Here is a 22,523-nt window from a genome sequence, read left to right on the forward strand (position 1 = left end):
AGGCTGGTTAGAGAATGAGGAATGACATGCCCACCGAGGTAAGAGAATTTGCCCAAGGTCACTGACTGGCAGTAAATGGCAGAGATGGGATTCAAGCGGGCAGTCTGCCACCCAACTCGGGTTCATGGTGATGAGACACTAACTGCTTTGCCAAAGAAGTTTCACATAGATGATCCTTTTTTAAAACAGATTTTTCAGTTTATACCAAGTCTGCTTCACAAGGTGACAAGCTTCACAATGAAAGAATTTAAACCAGTCAAGACGTGGCAGCATCAAAGCTCACGCATCCTGGCAGGTCCCTACAGAATGAGTATTGTAAGACTACCTTGTGGGAGTCCACGTGTAGCACGTAGAGAATTTAACTTGGCCTAGAGAAATGCAGGGAAGATGATGACAGCCAAGAAAGACAAAAAAAGGGGCATCTGGGTGGCTCAGTAGGTTAAAGCCTCTGCTTTCGGCTCAGGTTATGATCCTGGAGTCCTGGGATTAAGCCCCACATTGGGCTTTCTGCTCAGCAGGGAGCCTGCTTCCTCCTCTCTCCTCTCTCTCTGCCTACTTGTGATCTCTGCCTGTCAAATAAATAAATAAAATCTTACAAAAAAAAAAAAAAAAAAAAAAAAAAAAGACACAAAAAGCTCAAAGATCAGAAGGCAATTAAAGAAAACACCAGGGCTGCAGCAGCTAACCTCAATCATTAGAGCTCCTGTCAGTTCTTCCCCTTCAATCCCTTCTCTCCTTTCCATCCCACTGCCATTGCTCAAATCCAGGTTTTCAACCTGCCCTTGGTCCAAATATTCCAAAAGTCTCTAACTTGGCTTCTAGTCTCCAGCTCCTCCCTGTCCCAGCACCTACTCCCTCCTCAAGGCTAACAGAACAGTCTTGCTGAAAAACAAATCTCACCAACTCCCAACAACTTCTCAAAGTTTCAAGAGTTTCCAGTTCTAACATCTTTGTATGGAATCACACACCATCCGCTCAGGGACTTCTCAACCCTGCCAGTCTCTGCTTACAGGCCCAGGAAAATACTAAGCTACGTAATCCTTCTCTTCCCCAGTCCACCTGCCCCTCGGCAGAGAGTATCTGCCCTCCAACCCCATTCTTCAACCTGTGGAACCTCTACTCCTTCTCCTCTTCTGTAAAGTTGTTCCAATCCCTCCCCCCACTACTAGAATAGAATTTTCTTCTCTGAGTCTGCAGGGTACCACATATATATGCTTCCATTATGCTATCAGTAACTACTATTTTACACACCTGATAGAATCCCCTTGAGGAATGGGGACAGTGTCCTAGCAATGTATCCATATTGTATCAATAGCACCTAACAGTTTCTGACACAGAACAGGAGCTTTATTCATTACTGCCTAATGACTAAGAGCATACCCTCCATATGCCATAATAGCTTTTCTCTTCTGGTTCCCTCCAGTCCCATGAGAACAAAGTTCCAAACTTCTAAATCCAAATTCTAGGGGCACCTGGGTGGCTCAGTGGGTAGAGCATCTGCCTTCAGCTCAGGTCATGGTCTTAGGGTCCTGGGATTGAGCCCTGCATCAGGCTCCGTGCTCAGCAGGGAGCCTGCTTCCAACCCTCTCTCTGCCTGCCTCTCTGCCTACTTGTGATCACTCTCTCTCTGTCAAATAAATAAATAAAATCTTAAAAAAAAATAAATTCGAATTATAGAAAGATATGATCCACGTTATAGCCAACTTTTCAGAATACCTACAAAGTGAGGAATATATGTTAAAAAACACTTTTCACAAAGAACGTTCCACAGAGCAAATCCTGCAGGGTCTCGGTGGGTGTTGGGAATAAGGGGGAGGATTCTAAGATCAAATCAATGCGGAAGATGCCTCATGATGTCTCCCTCTGTGAAGAGCTAAACAGCACTGTCATCTTACAGTTAAGTAAAAAAAAAATGTGTCTAACTTTGACACTTACTACCTTTGGGCAGTTACCTAAAGCCTCTGTTTTCTCATCTATGAAATGGGGATTAATGGTATATACTTCATATGGTTATTGTAGGGACTGAATAAACAAGAAGTATCAGATGTTCAGAACAATGCCTGCACACAGCAAATACTCAATAAATGCTAGCCATTTTTAATATTCAACTTGACACAAGGTCTGTTTTCTTATCTAGAAATTACTAACACTCCACATTACATACTTTGAGAAACACTGATATAAAGAACCTACCTCCTACCATTTTAGTCATTGTGAACATTCATGGCTCCAGACTTTAAGAGAAACAGAGGCAATCAGTTTAACTGTAGGATAATGCCTCTGGCTTCCCTGGGGCTGGCAAACACCAAGATTTCACCTGCCGCAACTTGCTGAAGCTTCAGTTTCACCAAATTAAGATAGGATTGAGTGCCTTGTGGGAACTAAAAACAACTGCTCTGCAATGGAAAGAAGATGCTTACAGATAAACCTCACTATCTACCATTCTGTGCTCCTAGGAAATAGCATGTTCATCAAGTTTCTATTTTCATCATATCAAGGAATCTTGCTATTTAAGAACAAGACAAATAATCCATCCAATCCATTTTTTCTCCTTTAATAATGGGCAAACTTAAAGTAGAAGATTCTTAATTTCAGCTTCACGAAGAATAAAACTGTGCAATACGTTATGTGTGAATGTCCGCACGCCTCTCCTAGGGGAAATATCACAGCTGTCATCTAGGGGCCCAGACGCCTAAAAAGTTCAGGAACCACTAAACTGAGTCTTTAAATCAGGTCCAGGTATTACTGTTTTTTATTTTTTTAAGATTTTATTTATTTATTTGACAGAGAGAGATCACAAGTAGGTAGAGAGGCAGGCAGAGAGAGAGGAGGAAGCAGACTCCCTGCTGAGCAGAGAGCCTGATGCGGGACTCACTCCCAGGACCCGGAGATCATGACTTGAGTCAAAGGCAGAGGCTTAACCCACTGAGCCACCCAGGCGCCCCCAGGTATTACTGTTTAAAAACAAAACAACAAAAAAAAAAAAACAGTATCAAAGGATGTATCAGGTATTTTTATATCCTTTCAAAGATTGCCTAATGCATGCATTTCTCTGTGTATACAATAACATCATACCATCCTCCCGTGTTTACATAAATAGAGGACATGACATACACTCTCCTGCAGCCAGCCGTCTTCACGCAACAGCACCTTACAGGTCTATTCATGCCCATGAAGAGGTATGCATTATTTGGTTAACAGACATACCAACGTTTGAGGCATCCCTATGATGGGATACTTAGGTTGTTACCAGTGTCTTGCTGTTTACAAATAATGCTGAAAATACACAACTCTGATGATACATCTTTAGGAAGAAAGACGGCACGGAACTGCTGAGTCAGGAAGTACAAAGACTGCTCAACTGCCCTCCAACGGTTGCCCGTTACATACTCTCAAAGTATATATTTCCTACACACTCAATAAAAGACTTTCAAATCTTCTATCTCTCTTAATCCAACGAATAAAAAATGGTAACTCGTGGTTTTAATTTGTGTGGCCTATTATGAACATGGGAACCTTGGATTTAAGAGGAGTTATACTTATGATAACTTAGTGACGGAAACAACCAGCACCATCGAAACTGGAACAATGATGGGAATTCTATATGGTTTTGCTTCCGGTCAGTGGCTCTAGGGATGGCGGTCTGGAGACACAGAAGCAGAACAGCTTCACCATAGTGGTATTCTAGCATGTCACCAAATTGGAAGACGCTTAAGTAAGTGACTGCAAATTGAGAAGAAAAAGTATTTTGCAGCGCTCCCTTAAGAAGTTAAGGGAGTGTGCGTAACCTGCTATCCGCAGAGGTCCAGCTTACCCGCGGGCTCAACTCACCGTCTAGTAGCCAGTGCTGGCCGCGTCTACTCTCCAGCTCCGACATCATGAGGCGTGTGATCACATGATCAGGAACCAAAAGACCCTTCTCTATGGACTGCTTTGCCATATCACCAACTTCTAGCAAAAAAAAAAAAAAAAAAAAAGCTTACAGACTCCTTTCTGACAGTTTTGCCTCCTCTCCCATTCTTCCCTGTGAGAATGCAGGGAAAGTTATAGGTAGAAGCTCTGGAGGTAATTTTTAAAATACTAGTTTCAATAATAGCAGCCCTGTCTCCCATTTGTCTCCCAAAGGATTATAAAAGTGGTTTTTGAAGATACACACAGACAAAAGAGCATAAATGAAGCAGAGAAGACATAAGCAGGAAACGAAAGATGGAGTCCAGAAGTCCTGGTACCTTCCCAGAGGAGAGCCCCAAAGTCGACAAAGAGCTCCCTAACAGTCTCAGACAACAAGGAAATGTGACCCATGACATGGGCCATGGTTTATGGAAGACTAAAGGAGCATTGGGAAGCACAACCATTCCTTAGGGACCAAAAGAAAACATTCCCACTGGTCTTCTAGAAAGAATGCTGGATAACAAGCAGGTTTACTTCTTTTCATGAACCTCAATATAAATAAATGGCACCTTGCTGACACAGTTGTAAAAGCAACTCATTATTATTAGAGGGCCAAGTTCATAAAAGGATATGAATTTTTTTTAAATTAGAGAAAAAATGCTTCTATCATATTTTAAAATAACCATTTCTTGTATGAGGAAATCGTGAGTTGGTTCAGCAGAACAAATTATCAGTTTAAGCCTGTTAAATTTCTAGGAATTGATTTTTTTTTTTTTTTTAAATCAAGATGAAGTCCTCTACTCTCCAGAGAACTGGAAAAGAGAATGAACCACTAAGAACCACATTCTTGACAGGCCAGTTATGTTTTTGTAAAGACATAAAGCACAATTATGTTACTGGGGAAAAAGCTCAAAAATCACTGTCCCCACCTTCACCGTGAATTTAAGGTAGAACCTTTCCTTCCCCAGGCTGAGTCTACACTCCTAACTCCAACTTCAGCACTGAAACATGGGCTGCGAAGAGCTCCATAGCACTGGATTACTGGACAAAGTATCTCAAAGTCAGATCCAATGACGCTGATTCAGGAATGTTGAAGGAAACAAACGCCAAGAGACAACCACATTGGGGAATGTGGCTAAACATGCCTATGTTTACATCCATTCAACAAGTATTTATTGACTCTATACTGGGTTATAGATAATATCGTACTAGAAGGGCAGTGAATAAAAGTTGCCCCCTACTGATATTTAAACAGTGTTACTTTCATGCAGAGTAACAGTAACAATCATTAACCAAGTAACATACTACCTCAGCATACTAGGTAAGCTGCTATACCAGGCACTGGGCTTTAGCACTTTCTATCTGTTTTTTCCTTAAATCCTCCTAAGATCTTCACCTTCAGATAGGAAGTAATACCCATCTTTTTTATGACAGCTTTACTGAGATACAATTCACACACCAAAACACTCACTGCCTTAAAGCTACAACTCAGTGATTTTTAATACATTCTCAATGTGCAACCATCACCACTACCTAATTTCAAAACATTTTTTATCACCCCAGAAAGAAACCCTGTACCCATTAGCAAGCACTCCCCATTTCCCCCCCCTCTCTTTCTAGCCCGACAGCAGCAACTAGTCTACTTTCTGCCTTTACAGATTTGCCTATTCTGCACATTTCATATAAATGGAATCATATAATATGTGGTATTGTGTGTCTGGTTTCCTTCACTTAGCATAATGTTTTCAAGGACATTATTGTTCCATTGTACAGATATACCATATTTTGTTTAATGGGCACTGGCACTATTCCCACCTTTGTCTAATATTAACAGTGCTACAACAACTGTTCATGCGCAGGTTTTTGTGTGAACATACGCTTTTTCTCTTGGCTATACCTGTATGGTATGTATGCTTTGTATCTGAAAAATCACTGTGAGACCGTATGCTTGGAGGAACTAGAAGGTCTGGTGCTGTCCTACTCTGCAATGGGCAGGCCAGCCCCAGAGGCCGGCTCCTAGTCCCACCTGTCAAACTTTAAGATTGATTTTAATAAAAAAATATACATCTTCCAGGGTGACAGACCAAGTGAACTGTATGCCAGAGGTGCCCTTCACGCCTCTCCGCGTCTGCTAGAGGGCTCCAAACATACTCCCTCTGACACCTCAAGGTGTCCAAATTGTCCTTTCCCTTCCTACCCTGCTCCTGCCCTGGTATTTCTTGCCTCCGGCAGTAACGCTACCCTCCTCAGATGTCATCTTAGAGCAAACACCAGTTGTGTTGGTTTTCTTGACTTCTCCCTTCTAAACTGAACGGGAAGTTCCTGCCAGTACAGTTCTCCAGCATCTGTCACTTCCAAGACAAAGACTAAAACATAAAAGTGCAACAGTCACTGCTGGGAACAAACGCGCCAACTCTGAGGAGGGCGGCAGACCACATGAGGTCACTGCGAGGAAAGAAAGGTCAACAACGGCCCCAGATGGCCATGGTGGTTAACAGGAGGGCATAGCTTAGTCAAAATCAGAGCTCAGAGGCGCCTGGGGGGCTCAGATTGTTAAGTGTCTGACTCTTGGTTTCAGCTCAGATCAGGATCTCACAGCTGTGGGATGGTGCCCTGCACTGGTCTCTGCGCTCAGTGCAGAGATTGCTTCAGATTCTCTCTCCCTCTCACTCTCTCTCCCTCAAAGCAAATAAATAAAATCTTTAAGGAATAAAAAATTAAAAAGGGTGACTGAGTGGCTCAGTCGGTTAAGTGTCTACCTTCAGCTCAGGACATGTTCCCAGAGTCCTGGGATAGAGCCCCACATCTGGCTCCCTGCTCAGCAGAGAGTCTGCTCCTTCTTCTCCCTCTACTTGTACTCTCTCTCTCTCTGTCAAATAAATAAATAAAATCTAAAAATAAACACATAAATTTTAAAAAATTAAAAAAAAATCAGAGCTCAAAGAACAAAGCAGTGAGTTATATTCCAAAGCGAGGACACATAGTGTCCTTTACATAGTGAAGAACAGACAACTGGCCAAAGATTCAATAGACAAAGGATCTCATAGCTAAGATCAAAGTAGGTCCTTTAACTTATAGCAATCCTCAACCTGCTACAAAATTAAAAGACTGCTTTTGTGGTCTTTTGCATATAAGTCAACCAAAAGAATCATATTATTTGAACAGTCAATTCTCAATTCTTAGCTTGGTTCACTTCTCAGCAGCATCTGAAATGGATCTTTGGCATAAATAGAACAGCTAGAGTGAGCCTTTAAAAAATTTTTTTTAATTATTATTTATTATTTTATAGTAATCTCTACACCCAGTGTGGGGCTGGAACTGACAACCCCGAGATCAAAACTTGGATATTTCACCAACTGTGTCAGCCAGTCGCCCCCTACAGTGAGCCTTTTAAAATGCAGACCAACTGAAATACTCCAGTGGCTTCCCCTCTCATTGGGAGAATAAGCCTAAGTCCTCACCTTGATCCACAGGGCGGGGGGGGGGGGGGGGGGGGGGGGGGGGGGGGGGTAATCAGGCCCTCATTCACTTACCCCACCTCCTACTTCTCTCTCCATTGCCCATTCTACTCCAGCCACACCAGCCTCCTCCTAGTTTTTGGATGATCAAAAGTATGTGCTTACGTAGGGACTTTTCAAACCCTTCCCCCAGAATTTCATATCGATCAACACCTCACTTCATACAGATCTCTGATTAAGCATCACCTCAAACAGGCCTTCCACCCTATCTAAACAGCACAGGGACAAACATATTCCCCTATCATCCTCTAGTCTCTTACCCTACTTTGCACCGTTTTCTAGAACTCCACATCATACCTATTATATATTGATGTATTTTTAAATTCTATCTCCCCCAACCAGAATATTATTAGCTCATTTAGAAAAAATGAAATATTCTATTCAATACCGTATACTCAGTACTTAGTATATAGTCTGGTATGTATGAGATACTTCATCACAATTTGTTGCATGAATGAATGAATGAACAAACACTTTGAAGTTGATGGGTGAACCCCCCCACACACAAATCGATCCCATCTTTCCATACATCTATTACAGAAACATGATCCCAAGATCAAATACGGCTCTACTTTGCTAGGTATCAACTTTTTCAAGGGAGACAGGAGACAAGGTATGACTCTGTATTACTTGAGATGGCCACATCAGGTTTCACAGTTCAATCTTTATTTCATCAGTATTTTAAACTATGTACAGAGATGAACCAGGTCGAGTAGGGGAAATGAGGAGAAGGAAACACTAGGAGCCAATAATGCAGAAGCAAAGGGCTGCCTGGTGGACCTGGAGGGACTTAGCATAGCAGGAGAGAGAGAGAGCCTGCGCGCTAGACAAGCAGGATAAGGAGAATGGACTCTGAAAGATTTTTTTTTTTTTTTTCTAGTACATAGTTTTAGAAATACCATTCCCACAGCCAAAACCAGCTACTTCATCTACAGGGCCCAGTGCAAAATGAAAATATGGAGCCTCCCTGTTAAGACATTTAAAATCTCTAAATGGCAAAAGCAGAGCATTAAATTAAATACAAGTCCTTACGTGAGGACACAGGTGACATGCCTACAACGGTGTGACATCTGGACTGGGCTGGCATGGTGAAAGCAAAGGCGCCTATGACAATTATGCAAGCAGGAGACAAGGGACCACACTAAAGCAGAAGTGACATTCGACAGCATTCTGCCCCTTGAGAGAGCACCTTTGAGACAGGGAAACTGAAGGGACCCCAGAAAGTACTGCTTTTTCGCTACCTCTATTCTTCCTAGGACCTCCAAGAGACCCCTGCCTTACACAGGTCTTAAGGTATGTGCTCCTTGTAAAGGTCGAGGAGTTAATTACTTCTTTGAAGTCGTTCAGCACAGCAGGTAACATAACATCTACAGAGTGACTTGGCAGACTAGGCAGGACTGTCATGAAGGTTTTCCAAGATCCCTGTCTCTAGACCCCTTGACCTCAAGACTCCTGGCTCCAGGGAGAAAGTGACTTACAGAGGACACCTAAGCACTCAACCTTTGTTTCATCTAGGTCCCAGATGCCTGAGAGGACAAGTACACAAGACCACCATCTTCAGCAGAAACCCGAGATCCCAAGAAAAGAGGAGACTCATTCTCTTTTTCCTTTCGGAGTCTCTCAGACACACTCTATATCCTCAGTAAACTCTGCTCTCTCACTTCCTACCAGCTCCCCTTTGGTTTCTCTGCTGCACAAAGTCCAAAACCCTCTTGGCTGCTCTGGCAGGACCCCCTTTGGGCCCTCAGACCCAGCCTACCCACATTACCTTGAGTTAACCCAACAAACACAAGTTTAAAATAAGTCTGCCGAAGACTTCCAGGGTCATCTGAATCCAATTCACTAAGTAAGAGAAAGCGCTAAGTGCAAAATACTGTTCCAACTATTTTTGGCAACCGTAGATCTTCTCTGGAGCAGGACCAAGGACACTTCAACTAATCTGATACAAAATCAAATTTCTACCCCACCTCTTAATCCCCATCTGAATGAAAACCTGGAAAGGTCAAAAGCCAGAGCAAAACTGACCTAACGGTGTATCTGCATCTGAATGAAGACCTCACTATGAAGAACTCACTACGACAGCAAACTAGATAAAGCACTGGTCAGAAGACAGGGGCTCCCATCCAAAAACCAGGACCTTCATCTGCCCTTGTCCAGTTTGCTTGGAAGAGAAAGCAGTATGGTTAAATGCTAATGCTAGCATGTTTGGATAACACACATACCCACTCCAATTTGTCAAGCAGTATTCCAAAGAAAGGCTGCGGACACACATAGTCTTACAGAGCTTCTGAATCCTGAGTGTGCATACACACTAAGTCATAAACCACCAGGACGTTTACAAAAATAAACAATACATCGAGAGTGCCAAAAACAGGCCAACAGCTTTGAGTTTTATAGGCTTCATAACAACCAAAAAGAAAATCCATCATGTATTTTGTAAGACTGAATAGAATAGAAGTAATTAAGGCCACATCCTCAGAAAGGAAAAGACAAAGCATCAGATTACAAGATGGTATATATTACAAAATTATGTGTATATGTATAGATACATATTATCATCTTCTATATTAAATACATTAGAAAAATCAACATTCCACCTATTTTGCAACAATATAAATTTTGGGCACCTTAACCTATTTCACTCAATTACTACTAAATATAAATTAAAGTAAAATAATCTTGGTAACTTTAAGAAATCTATTTTTTTAATTTCAAATATATATATGTATATTCATATATATGTATATATATTCATATGTATATTCATATATATATTCAAATATATATTTTCAATTTTTTAAAATAAATAAATAAATTTATTTATTTAATAAAAATAAATTTTTATTTATTCCAACAGCCAAATTTTATAGAATTTCACTCTGTTGGGCAGAAAAATTAATTAAGTTATCACAATTAAGTTATACAGCCTCTGACTTTGCCAGTAACATTCCATACAAATGTATGAAATTATGAAACAGAAATGGTTGATGGGTCACAAACTAAATGAAGCTGTTCAAAGGCAGAATCTACCAGCTAATTCACCACTGAACGCTGAAAGGTTATCCCTGAAAATACTAGCCCAGAACTGCAGAAAGCCAGTAAGACTCCCCTAGTTCTAAACACTGGAGACAAAGAGGTTTGTTTTAACAAAGGCAAGGATTAAAATTTCAAGATAACCAACTTTAGTCCAACTTTAGTCCAATAATCAACTTTAGTCCACCACTGGAATGAAGTCTTATGGGACCATATCTGCTATTAATACTTTAAGCAAAAGCAAATGAGGTCTTTTTAATTTCATCTGAATATGTCTTCTCTCTCTTTAGCATGTACTTTTTCAATAACCAACCCATAAAGTGCCAACACAAGGACAATTATATCACGTGTGTTTGGTGTCAAAGACACCCAATCAGCTGTGCAGTAAGCCTGCCAGCACCCTATAAGAGACCCCCCAGTTTACCCCAAGTCCACCCCAGTCACTCCAATCACTCAGAACCACAAGCCAAGATTCTCCTCCTCCTCAGGAACACACCAGTCACCAACCAAAATTTTCTGTGCGTCCACGACGTGCCAGGCACCATGGGAGGCACTACAGATACAGATATAACAATAACTTCGAGAAGCTTACTGATTAGGAGAGAAGTGGAAGAGTCACGGAGAAATCATTATTTAACAAGTGTGTGTGCTGGAGTGCATGTAAGGAGCTTGGAAACAGCCGCTCTGTCCTCAGAAGAAGAAAAAATTGAACAGACTGAAAAATAAACCACTCTTCTTGGATGGACGAAGAAAAGGGAGGACACAAGGCAAACCACTGCCCCCCAGATTAGAGGGACAGACAGACAGATACAGGAGCCGCATATTACCTGAGCAGAGACCCACAAATGGAAGCCACCTCGGGAATCAGAGCTAGGCAGGAAAACCTGAGGGGCCCCCACAAGATTGTGAGATTTACATCCAGGAGCTCCACCAGGATCCCACAGTCATCAATACTGAGAAAAATCCCCTCGAGCTTCCACTGGAGGGGAAAGGAACCATTCTGCAATAGCCAGAGCACTCTGCTCTTAGCAACCCACGATACATGCAGAGATGGAGATAGAGCGAAGAGGTTTAACCACAGGACTCCATATTAACCTTGGAAAATAAACAGCTATAAAGAGACAGCTCATATTAGGTTACTGAAATTCTTTTTTTTTTTTTTTTAAAGATTTTATTTATTTATTTGACAGAGAGATCACAGGTAGGCAGAGGGGCAGGCAGAGAGAGAGGAGGGAAACAGGCTCCCTGCTGAGCAGAGAGCCTGATGCGGGACTCGATCCCAGGACCCTGGGATCGTGACCTGAGCCAAAGGCAGAGGCTTTAACCCACTGAGCCACCCAGGCGCCGTGGTTACTGAAATTCTAAATGTCACTTTGCCTATGCTTTGATCAAAAGACAGGATTTAATAATCAGTAGCTCCCACCTAACATTACTCTTCTCCCATATCCCACAACCTCATGCCACCGTTTCCCACCAGCAGCCAGAGGGGACCAACTTGCACAGCTGACCATGTTGCAACCCTTCTTAACAGGCATCTGTGGGGTTTGATCTACTACTGCCCATTTGGTGGCTTCTAAGTTCTTCCGAGACCTGACCTATGCCTACGTCTATAGCCTGGTAGCCTTTCTCCCTTCACCGATGTGCAACACCCCACTCTATCTCTATTCTCCAGCCCCAGGTCTCTCTTCCCTCTTCAACTTCCCCAAATGACATTAGCCCTACACACACACACACACACACACGCACGCTCCTGTTCTCCTACTCTGTAGCACTCAGGTTCGTATTTCATTTATCTTGCCAGTCTTCCCCACCATACAGCTGGTAATCGCGTCCATCTGGTACAGCAGTGTTTCTGCCGCACCTATTCAAAACAGACACTCAACAAGCACTTAAGACTGACTGGTCATTCCAACTCCATTCAACGCCCAGAGGGCCAGGGCTAACGGAATCTCTTGCAACAGAGGTAGCTACTCCTCACAGAACAATCAGATGGAGGTACGAACACTTCACTGGAATGTATCTTTCCCAGTGAGGACTTAACATGTTCAGTTCCGTTGCACAAAGAGGTATCAAAAACAACTACATGCAAGTTATCGTAAGTGAAGTTCACTGATCTTGCTATTCTAAGTCAGCCGTTTGCTCAAAATATTTACGAAGCAACTATGCTCCGTGCCGTGCTATAGCACCCCGCCCCCCATATCAGGGAAACAAGGGAGCATCAGCAGTCGTCCCCTAGTATGCTCCTAATGGCTTGGCCAGGCATCGAACTGTTGACAAACAGGCCTATTTCAAAACAAAGCTGGTGTCCTATCTTTCACTGGCACAACCAGAAATAAAAATAAATAAATAAAATAAAAAAAAATAAATAAATAAAAATAAAGTTTAGTTTTATGTCTTCTTGCCTAAAGAATCTGCCCATTTTTATAAAAGTCAAAAAGTCACAAAATTAAACTTGTGTATTCCTCAAAGTACTGCTAAGGGATACAGGCATATATGGCAAAAACAAAACAAAACAAACCCACATACAGTGAAGCAAGAGAATAACAACGATGAGATACAGGATAGCAGTTGGGAGTAATGGAGAAAGGACATCTGGGGGGTGTCCTTATCCCTCTTGCTGAGTGGTAGAGACACAACTGTTATCCTCTGGAACATATACATGCTGCACACCCTCTTTTTCTTCTGACTGCCCATAATGTGAAGGCAAACTGGATACAGAAGACAGAGATGGACAAATGTCCACAAAGCAGCAAATTCCCAAGATGCCTGGCTAAGGCTCCAGAAACAAGTAAATACTCAGTGTACTTCTTCTCATTGTTCAAGCTAGAAATGCTGAGTGAAAGGCCCCTGTAACAGAACTTGATTTCCTCATAACACTACCTAAAACCAATAGAAACCACTGCCCACTTCCAGTATCATCCCCTCTCCAAAAGTTCTGTCATGAGAATGCCAACACACACACACACACACACACACACACACCCCTAAAGGCATGGTGAGAAATGAACTGCAGTTTTAGGATTCTGCAAACTACAGGTTCTCTACTCCCCCAGCACCCCCCCAAAGAACATTTTGGCACCAAACTTGTCACAAAATGAAGAAAATTTTCATTTGATAAACTACTTATCATTGATATCACTTTGATGAATCTTTCAGTAAGAAAGTAAGCTTTACCAAAAAAAATCACTGTGAATAGATATCAAAGTCCTTTAAAGGCAGAAATTATGGAAGAAATGCATTTTGGCACCTAACTCAAATGACTCATTACAGATGGCTGGTGTCCACCCTTCAAATGGCCTTGTTCAAAGCCAGGCTTTCTTTTCCTTTAGTACAAAAAGACATGGTTTTTAATCACTCCCTAACACTTGTGATTGATAGCTATGAAGAAGAAACGTCTGAACCTCCTGTAATGGTCAAGAGCTTACACTTCAGAGCCAGACTGCCTAGGTTCAAATCCTGGCACTGACACTTCCAAGCTCTAAGACAGGGTCTGTGCTGCATACCCCATGCACATCACAGTATGCATGGCCAGATGTGGTTATATTTCTATCTACAGTTCACTCTTCTTCTTTTTTTAAAAATTTTTTTATTTTTAAGAGTATTTATTTATTTATTTATTTATTTATTTGACACAGAGAGATCACAAGTAGGCATAGAGGCAGGCAGACAGAGAGAGAGGGGAAAGCAGGCTCCCTGTGGAGCAGAGAGCCCACTGCGGGACTCGATCCCAGGACCCTGAGATCATGACCTGAGCTGAAGGCAGAGGCTTAACCCACTGAGCCGGGGCTGTTTACAAATCCTTCACACCAGGTTATAATGCCTTTGAGGCTAGAGACCATCTTATTTTAACCATCAATAAATACCACTTCACTTGAGATGTAAAACTATCCCATCTTTAAACTCTCATCCTCCTGTCTCCAACATCCTACAGATTATTAGATGAACTTTCACCTCATTAAACCCCCTGCTTTACCTTACATGTATTATACTGTACAATCCTAGTAACCACAGTCATGACTTCAAGGCATTAAGACTCAGAAAAACCTGCTCGATCACACAGTAAGAATTACACGCAGCAATGTTTCCTTTAAATGTTATCTTAATTCTTTGGCATTGAATAACTGCATAAAATAAATTACTAAATTAAGCAAAACATTGTTATCTGATTTAACTATATAAATGGACATTTCATACCTTTGGCCAGTGGTTCTCACACTTCTTACTTCAGCCTATTCAAGCTGGTGCAGAAAGATCCTTAGCACAGGTTGTACTTGGATCCCAAGCCTGACCTCTGAACAAGCAAGGATCTGTTCCTACAAGTGCATGTTTGCTCCTCCTAAAGCTGACATTCTTAAACACCCACAAAATGTGTATGAGTCAACTCTTACAGATTTCTGAGATTAAGATTCCAAAATATTCTCTAACAGAAGAGGCAGAAAGTTTGACGTGAAGAGAAGAACTTATTTTCACACTAACAGGTATATACATGGAAGTCATCCCAAGTGAGAGGTTATACTAGGCTAGATTGCCAAAAATCTGCTCTCCCTCTTTTTGAGCTGAATCTTCTTCTGGGTGTCTGTGTGACAAAGATAAGCTTTACCTAAAAACCTTCTTGATAAATCACAAGACATTAAAGATTGTAAACTATTTCCAAAGAAGGTAACAAAGATGGCTTTATATTTCATTTTATATAAAATAATACAAAACTTTGAAACCATAAAGGAAGACTTTCACCCCGTTTGTCCTTTACTCCTTTGGATGAAGAACTCCCCCTCCAGGGGATCAAGTCGCTGACCACAGGTCTCTCCTGAGGAGCAGTGACTTTACATGGAGTGCTGATCTTCTAAGCCTGACCTTTGCTATTTGGCCTTAGGGTCCAGCACCTACCTCATCCTGGGAACAATTATTATTGGTGTCAACCACAGCAAATTGCAGCTAACATTATTTGAATCTGTGATCTATATAATCAATCACTCTCTAAGTCAAAAGAAGGTTCACAGCAAAAAAAAAATCTTTCTTATAACCTAGATTTGAACTCAAATCTATGTAAAGTATAAATGTGCACTTCTTTACCACTAATTATGATTAGAAATGAAAAAGCCTATAATGTGTTTTTTTTTTAATTGAGGTTAAAACTGACATATAACATTAGTTTCAGGAGTACAACAAAATAACCTGATATCTGTAGATATTAGGGAATGATTACCACAGTAAGTCTAGTTAACTTCTGTCACTAGACACAGTTACAAACTTTTCTTCTCCTGATGGTAACTTTTAAGATCTATTCTGTTAGCAAGTTTCAAATACACAGTACAGTATTATTCATTAGAATCAACATGTTGAACAATATACCTCCATGACTTACTTATACTGGAAACTTGGACCTTCTGACTGCATTCGCCCATTTTGCACCTCCCTCCCCATCCCCACATCTGGCACCCGCCAATTTGTTCTCTGCGTCTATGAGCTCAGGACCATTTTGTTCTGTTTGCTTGTATAGTCCACATATATGTGAGATCATACATTTGATTTATTCTTGCCATCTGCATTTTTATCATGGGATGATACCCTTTTAAACACATCAGAATGGCTCCATAAGGAGGCAGAGCGCCAAGATGATTCAAGGAATTACCAGCAGGCTGAAAATCAGGCCTCTTGGCTCTTAGAGCTCTGCTTCTAAGTCACTGTCCACAGGATGGAATACAGCAACATGCCTCACACATCATGGCTTCGGGTATCCTCACCTGCATGGAGGGGCCCCACCAGCTCTGTCATCTCCGAGTTCCTTCACCTGGTTTTGTGGCCACGTGTGGGAGCCAGGGGATCCAGCTTGCCCAGTATGTGTAGAATCACATCAGTCTGCTTCCAACCACCAAGATTCCACTGGAGCTGAGGAGAAGGAGCAGCTCCCTGCTTTCAGAGGCAGACCCCGCATGGGTCCCCACACCCATGCTAGATAGAGGGGTGCGGTCCGACCAGACCCCAGGCCTGCACCACCTTGGTGCTTCCTCACACCTGGCCTACCAGACCTCCTGCAAATAAGGGCCAGCGCTTTGCTTGGCCTCTCTGCTCTTTTCTCTCTGGTCAGGCGGCATCTGTACATTCACTCAGTCTCATTTTGTACCCCCTGGGTCCAGGGGGTATGTTGTTATAATAGCCAAGATTAAAAATATATATGGACAAAAGCCAAGATTCTGCGTAGGGAAGGGGTTCGCATTACTGGAAGAGCAGGTGATCCAATGTCTAAGTATAAGGGAAGTCCAGCAGATTCTTTATCCTGAAGCTTTCTGCCCACACCAACAGATCAATTATTATTTGACACTGCACAGGGATTCAAAGAATAAAACAGTGCAGTAACCTCATTTTAAGAATTTAAATAGATCATGAAAGAAAAAGATACCAGGAGTCTTAGAAGCCAAAAAATTTTGGATGTCTTATGTCAGGAGCATTTTTTTGGCCCCGAAGGGGAACACATGCATTTATAAACATACCATGAACATCTGGCCCAGTACCACATGCTGCCTTATATAAGCAGATCGGGATGGAAGCAACAGAAGCTGGCCAAGGGAACACATGGGAAAAGGCAAGTCATCTGTGAGGTGTGCCAAAATCCCAAATGAGTTTTAGAGCCACAGCGTTTCCCGTCTCGGGCTCCCGTTCTGCCAGTGGGCCTCGGTGGCCAGCACACTGGGCACTTGCAGCCTGAGGAACAGGACTGACCTTCAGACTCGCCGCCCCACCTGGGACCTCGGCACGACTCCATTACTCGGTACTTTCAGAGGACAGGGAGGAAATTCACTTTTAAAGCAACAGAAAAAGGAACTCCTTCGTCTTGCACGAGGCCCTGAGTGTGGATCCGGCCGTGCCAGGCACCCCGCCGGCTGCCTGTATGCGGGATCCTGGCAGCGGACCAGCGTGAGGGAAGCTGCCGTCTCCTCCGCTGCCATCTGCTGCCACAGGGTGCGTGGCTACTGCTGCCCGAGAGGGCGTCTTCCCTCCTTCCCTCTCTCCCTCCCTTTTCCCCACCCTCCACCCCACTTCTATCTCATGGCTTTCTGGCCATGCTCTGGTGGAGAACTACAGCCAATACCTAAGATGAGCCCCACTGGCCAGCCTCCAGCAGACAGTCCCGCAGGTGGAAAGGGGAGCGGGGCAAAGCCGCTCCTAATGCTCTAGTAGCACACGGCTCCCAGCGGGGGCAAAAGGTCCACGAAGCAGGTGGACAGGCAATCACCCTGTGACATCCAGCAAGAAGAATGGCAGGTAATACCAGAGCGCAGCACTTGCGAAAACCAGTATCCAGGTTCCTCAAGAAATTCAAAGTCGAATTACCACATAATCCAGCAATGTCACTTCTGGGTGTTTATCTGAAGAAAATGAAAATGCTAACTTAAAAAGATACCTGCACCTCCACGTTCACTGTTGCATTCTCTATGATAGCCAAAATATGGAAACAATCTAAGTGTCCAGCAATGGATGAAGGGATAAAGAACACAGGGCATTAAAATAATAAAGAAAATATGGTGCCTCTCTATATATACCATACATGCACAAACGTGCAAGTGTGCAATGGAATATTACTCAGCCGTAAAAAGGGAAGAAATCTTGCCATGTACAGCTTGGATGGAGTTAGTGAGTATCATGCTAAGTGAAGTCGGTCAGTCAATGGAATATTACTCAGCCATAAAAAAGAAGGAAATCTTGCCATTTACAACAGCTTGGATGGAGTTAGTATTATGCGAAGTGAAATAAGCCAGAGAAAAACTAATTACCATGTGATTTCACTCATATGTGTTATTTAAAAAACAAAACAAAGGAGCAAAAGGGAAAAAAAGAGAGAGAGAAACCTAGAAACAGATTCTTCACTCTAGAGAACAAATTGACAGTTACCAGAGGGGAGGTGGGTGGGAGAACAGGAGAAGTAGGTGACCGGGATTAAGGAGCGCACTTGTATGGAAGTATTCAATCGCTATATTGTACACCTGAAACCACTGTATGTGAGCTAACTGGAAAATCAATGACCAATAAAATCAATGACCAACGAACTAACTAGAGTGTTAACAGGAAAATAATACCAGAAGCACGTCACTTAACACATATGAGGTGCTGGAAGAGAGCCAAGCACACTGCTGTCAAGACCACTATTTTGCTTTCTTAAAACTAAAAAAGTATTATATGCACAGAAGTGTTTTGTACACAAAAAGGGAGAATATTGTACATTTTTGGATGGGTGTGTCAGTTTTATGTATTTGTATGTATATTCTCAATTGCGAGCTTAAACTAAAAAACCTTTTTTTGTTAAAGAAAAAAGGATTAAAGAGGACAACTTAGGTTGTACAAACAAGTTTCATTTAACACTACATGAACTGGACAGTCTCCTTTCAGAGAACTACAAAATGAGGCAGAAGGTAGGAAGGTTTTTGTTCGTTTGTTTTAAAGATTTTGTTTATTTGTCAGGCAGAGATCACAAGTAGGCAGAGAGAGACAGAGGGAAGCAGGCTCCCCGCCAAGCAGAGAGCCCGATGCGGGGCTCGATCCCAGCACCCTAGGATCATGACGTGAGGTGAAGGCAGAGGCTTAACCCACTGAGCCACCCAGCTGTCCCTCTTTCTTCTCTTTTTAAAAAATCCCATCTTTATTTATTTACTTATTCAGCTTAAAAATACTGAAGGAATCCTTCGCACCTTGAGGCTTAGTTTAAGTCACTCAGCTGAACAAGACCTGCCCTTGTGGTGGTCTCCTTCAGAAGGGGAGGGTAGATGGTTGAACAGAGGATTCAAGAGTGGGAAGAACTGGAAGAGATCAATGGCTTGAGGAAGTGGAAGTAGGCTTGGTGGGCGTGGGAAGCTGCGGGTTTGCTGGACCTTCGGTTGAGTGTGGGCTCTGATCCCACTTCCTGGGAAGCCAGCCGGAAGCCAGCCGGCACGTGGCTCAGTCACTTTGTAGATCCATTTCTTCAGCTGCAAAGCAAGAATAATAATGGTACGGCCTCCGAATGTGGTAAGAATTAAATGAGGTAATGCATATATGGGATTAGAATAATGTTTGGTCCAATACTTAATTTTTTAAAACGTGCCCCTTAGGTGATGGGATGGCTCAGTGACTTAAGCATGTGCCTTTGGCTCAGGTCATGATCCCAGGGTCCTGGGACTGAGCCCCTTGTTGGGCTCCTTGCTCAGTGGGGAGCCTACTTCTCCCTCTCTCTTCTGCCTTCTGCTCCCCTCTGCTTGTCCTCTCTCTTTCTCTCTGTAAAAGAAATAAAATATAAGGAAAAAAAAGTGCCTGACGATAGCGTTGATGTAAGTTTCTAGGCCCAAGATGGAACCACTTGTGCCCACTGTCCTATGTCAGCAAACTGAAACTTAAGATAATTTTTGTGCCTCTGTAACTGCTCCCTGTGACCAGAAAAGCAGTGTATTTTGTCAGCCAGTATCCAAAGAGGCCAGGCCAGCTCTGGGCCTTCTCACCAGAAAGAAGGTTGACTCTGTGGCCCCACCCAGTCAGATAGTTTCCTTTTTCTTTCTTGTTTTTATCCTATAAAACCTTCCTATGGGGGCGCCTGGTTGCTCAGTGGGTTAAAGTCTCTGCCTTCAGCTCAGGTCATGATCCCAGGATCCTGGGATTGAGCCCCACATCATCGGGCTTTCTTCTCAGCAGGGAGCCTGCTTCCCTTCCTCTGTCTCTGCCTGCCTCTCTGCCTACTTGTGATCTGTGTGTCAAATGAATAAATAAAATCTTAAAAAAAAAAAAAAAAAAGAAAGAACGAAAGAAAGTAACAGGTATTGGAGGACTGAAAGCTGGGGGATAGATAGATGGAGAGAGAGAGCAAGCAAATACTCCAGAAAGGAAAAGAGCAAGAAAGTAACACCTTAACTCTGAACTAGGGGACGGGCTGACAGAACTAGGGGGTGTGTGTGAAGAACGGCTGACAGGTGTTAGGATAGTGGCATTAACATGCCCCATCAAGATGTTGCTTGTGCCTGACTCCAAACATCATGCCCAAAACTCAATATGACCATCTCATATGAGGGGTCCTTTGGGAGAAGAAAATATAGGTAGTGGCCAACAGGGGACGAAGGAATGCAGAAAAAGGGTGGCCCTTACAAGACTGAAAAGGAAGTGAAGACCCCTAGAGAAGCATGACATCTAAGAAGAGGTTATAGGGGCGTGGGCGGCACTGTAAATGATGGAGTAGACCACTGTGTGCCCACCACATAGGTGGTGAGGGTCCAGGTCTTTCTGATTCAATGGACAATGCTAGAGGACCCGTCAAGTACCACGGACCATTTCCCAGAGTTACAGATCACCCCCACCAGAGAGAACGCCTGTCCCATGCCGTGCAGTCACTCCCACGCCACACATCATGACTCAACACCAACAACCAGGATTTACGGTGGACAAATCGCTTTACAACGAAGTGCAAGCTGGCCCAGAAGCAGAAAAGAAACAGTGAGGAGGAAGAGAAGAAGACATGGCATTTCACCTTGGGCCTAACTAATCCAAGTACAAGCTGGTCATGAGATAAGAGAACCTGAAGGTACCTCATGCAGGAATCTGCTCATTCTCCTGCCTCTGTTCTTGCTGGGACCTGCACCTTCTCCCTACACAGGCTTATGGTACTGATAACGCATGTCCTCCTTGTAAAGGTCAAGGAGTTAACGATTTCTTTGGAATCTTCCAGCATGACAGATAACATCTAGAGGCTGTCAAGAAGGTTCTCCAAGAGCACTGACTCCAGACACCCTGACACCAAGACCCCCGGGGCTCAAGATATAAGTGACTGATGGAGACCAGTTCCTGGATGTCTGCGAGGGCACACACACCAGACCGCAGTCCTCAATAAAACCCCTAGGCCCAGCAAAGACAAGACTCTCTCTCCTGTCAGCGTCTCCCCAATGCTCTGTCCGTATCTGTCCTCTCTCTATATCTTCAATAAACTCTGCTCTCACTTCCCTGTTTGATTTCCATCCTGCGCAAAGCCAAGGACCCTCAGACCCCCGCCAGCCTGCCTCGGTAAGTCATCGGACAGGAAACATTAAACTCCGCCCACTAAACCAAGGATTGCTGTCTGCTCAGGATGACTGACTGCCGCAGCTGTCCCTACTCCAAGCGTTAAGTTCCTAGACATCTGAGGATGTTTGGCTTATAAACCCAACGGCCACCAAGGTACCGGCCGCTTGGTTTCAACCCCTAAGTTTACTGTCAAGTCTCTGCATCGGCTCACAATGTGATTCCAAGCAGCATATACATGAAACTGAATGCTCCACCAGACACACTAATTTTAGAACTCACTTTAAAACTTTCCCACTTTCTCCACCTGCCAAATGAAAGGAGGACAACAAAGCAGCTGCCACAGCTGTTCTCTAAAAATTGGTACAGCGGTGACATACATTCTTCTGAGACAAGAATTTTCCAACTCTTTTTTTTTTTTCTTCCCAATGCAAAGCCAGAAGATACCGGGAGTCTCCACAAATGATCAGACTCACACAGCAGAGCGGTTTCAGAGCAAGGCATCACCGTCAGGCGGCAGCCAACAAAAGAAAGTTGTTTTTTTTTTTAGATTTTATTTATTTATTTGACAGACAGAGATCACAAGTAGGCAGAGAGAGAGTGTGGAGGAAGAAGCAGGCTCCCTGCTGAGCAGAGAGCCAGATGCGGGCTAGATCCCAGGACCCTGGGATCATGACCTGAACCGAAGGCAAAGGCTTTAACCCACTGAGCCACCCAGGCGTCCCGGAAAGTTGGGTTTTAATCTCATTCCACTTCTTAAGTGTATCACTGGATTCCACTTCTTTGCAATCTCCAAACAAAATTGATAAAATATCTTCAGGCAAATTTAAACATGAACAAGTCCATGGTAACCGCTATAGTGCTATTATCTGGCTCCACAGATTTTATGCAAAATATCAGCAAGATCCAGTTCATGTGACCTTTTAAGAGCAACTCCTTCTACTTTGTGTAAAAAAGCAACATGGGATGAATCTGTATCAAAAAGAAAAAAGGCAAAAGGAAGGAAGGAAGGCAGGGAAGAAGGAAAGCAAGCAGGCAGGCACCTTAATAGGGATCATGTCCTCACAGACA

General features: G+C 43.0%; 1 protein-coding gene across 8 annotated transcripts in view; it reads right to left on the reverse strand.

Annotated features, from left to right (window-relative positions):
• The window catches only part of AK4 (adenylate kinase 4), a 64,585-nt gene that overhangs the window by 24,486 nt on the left and 17,576 nt on the right, over window positions 1-22,523 (reverse strand). For 7 of the 8 annotated variants that reach the window (XM_032303780.1, XM_032303787.1, XM_032303782.1 and 4 more), the window contains one exon: window positions 3,832-3,951. The exons of the other annotated variant lie outside the window; for it this stretch is intronic. In XM_032303780.1, the coding sequence (XP_032159671.1) occupies window positions 3,832-3,951 (120 nt within the window). The remainder of the gene's footprint in view (window positions 1-3,831; window positions 3,952-22,523) is intronic. 8 annotated transcript variants of the gene reach the window in all.

Source organism: Mustela erminea, chromosome 10 (genome assembly GCF_009829155.1).
Source record: "Mustela erminea isolate mMusErm1 chromosome 10, mMusErm1.Pri, whole genome shotgun sequence".
NCBI lineage: Eukaryota > Metazoa > Chordata > Mammalia > Carnivora > Mustelidae > Mustela > Mustela erminea.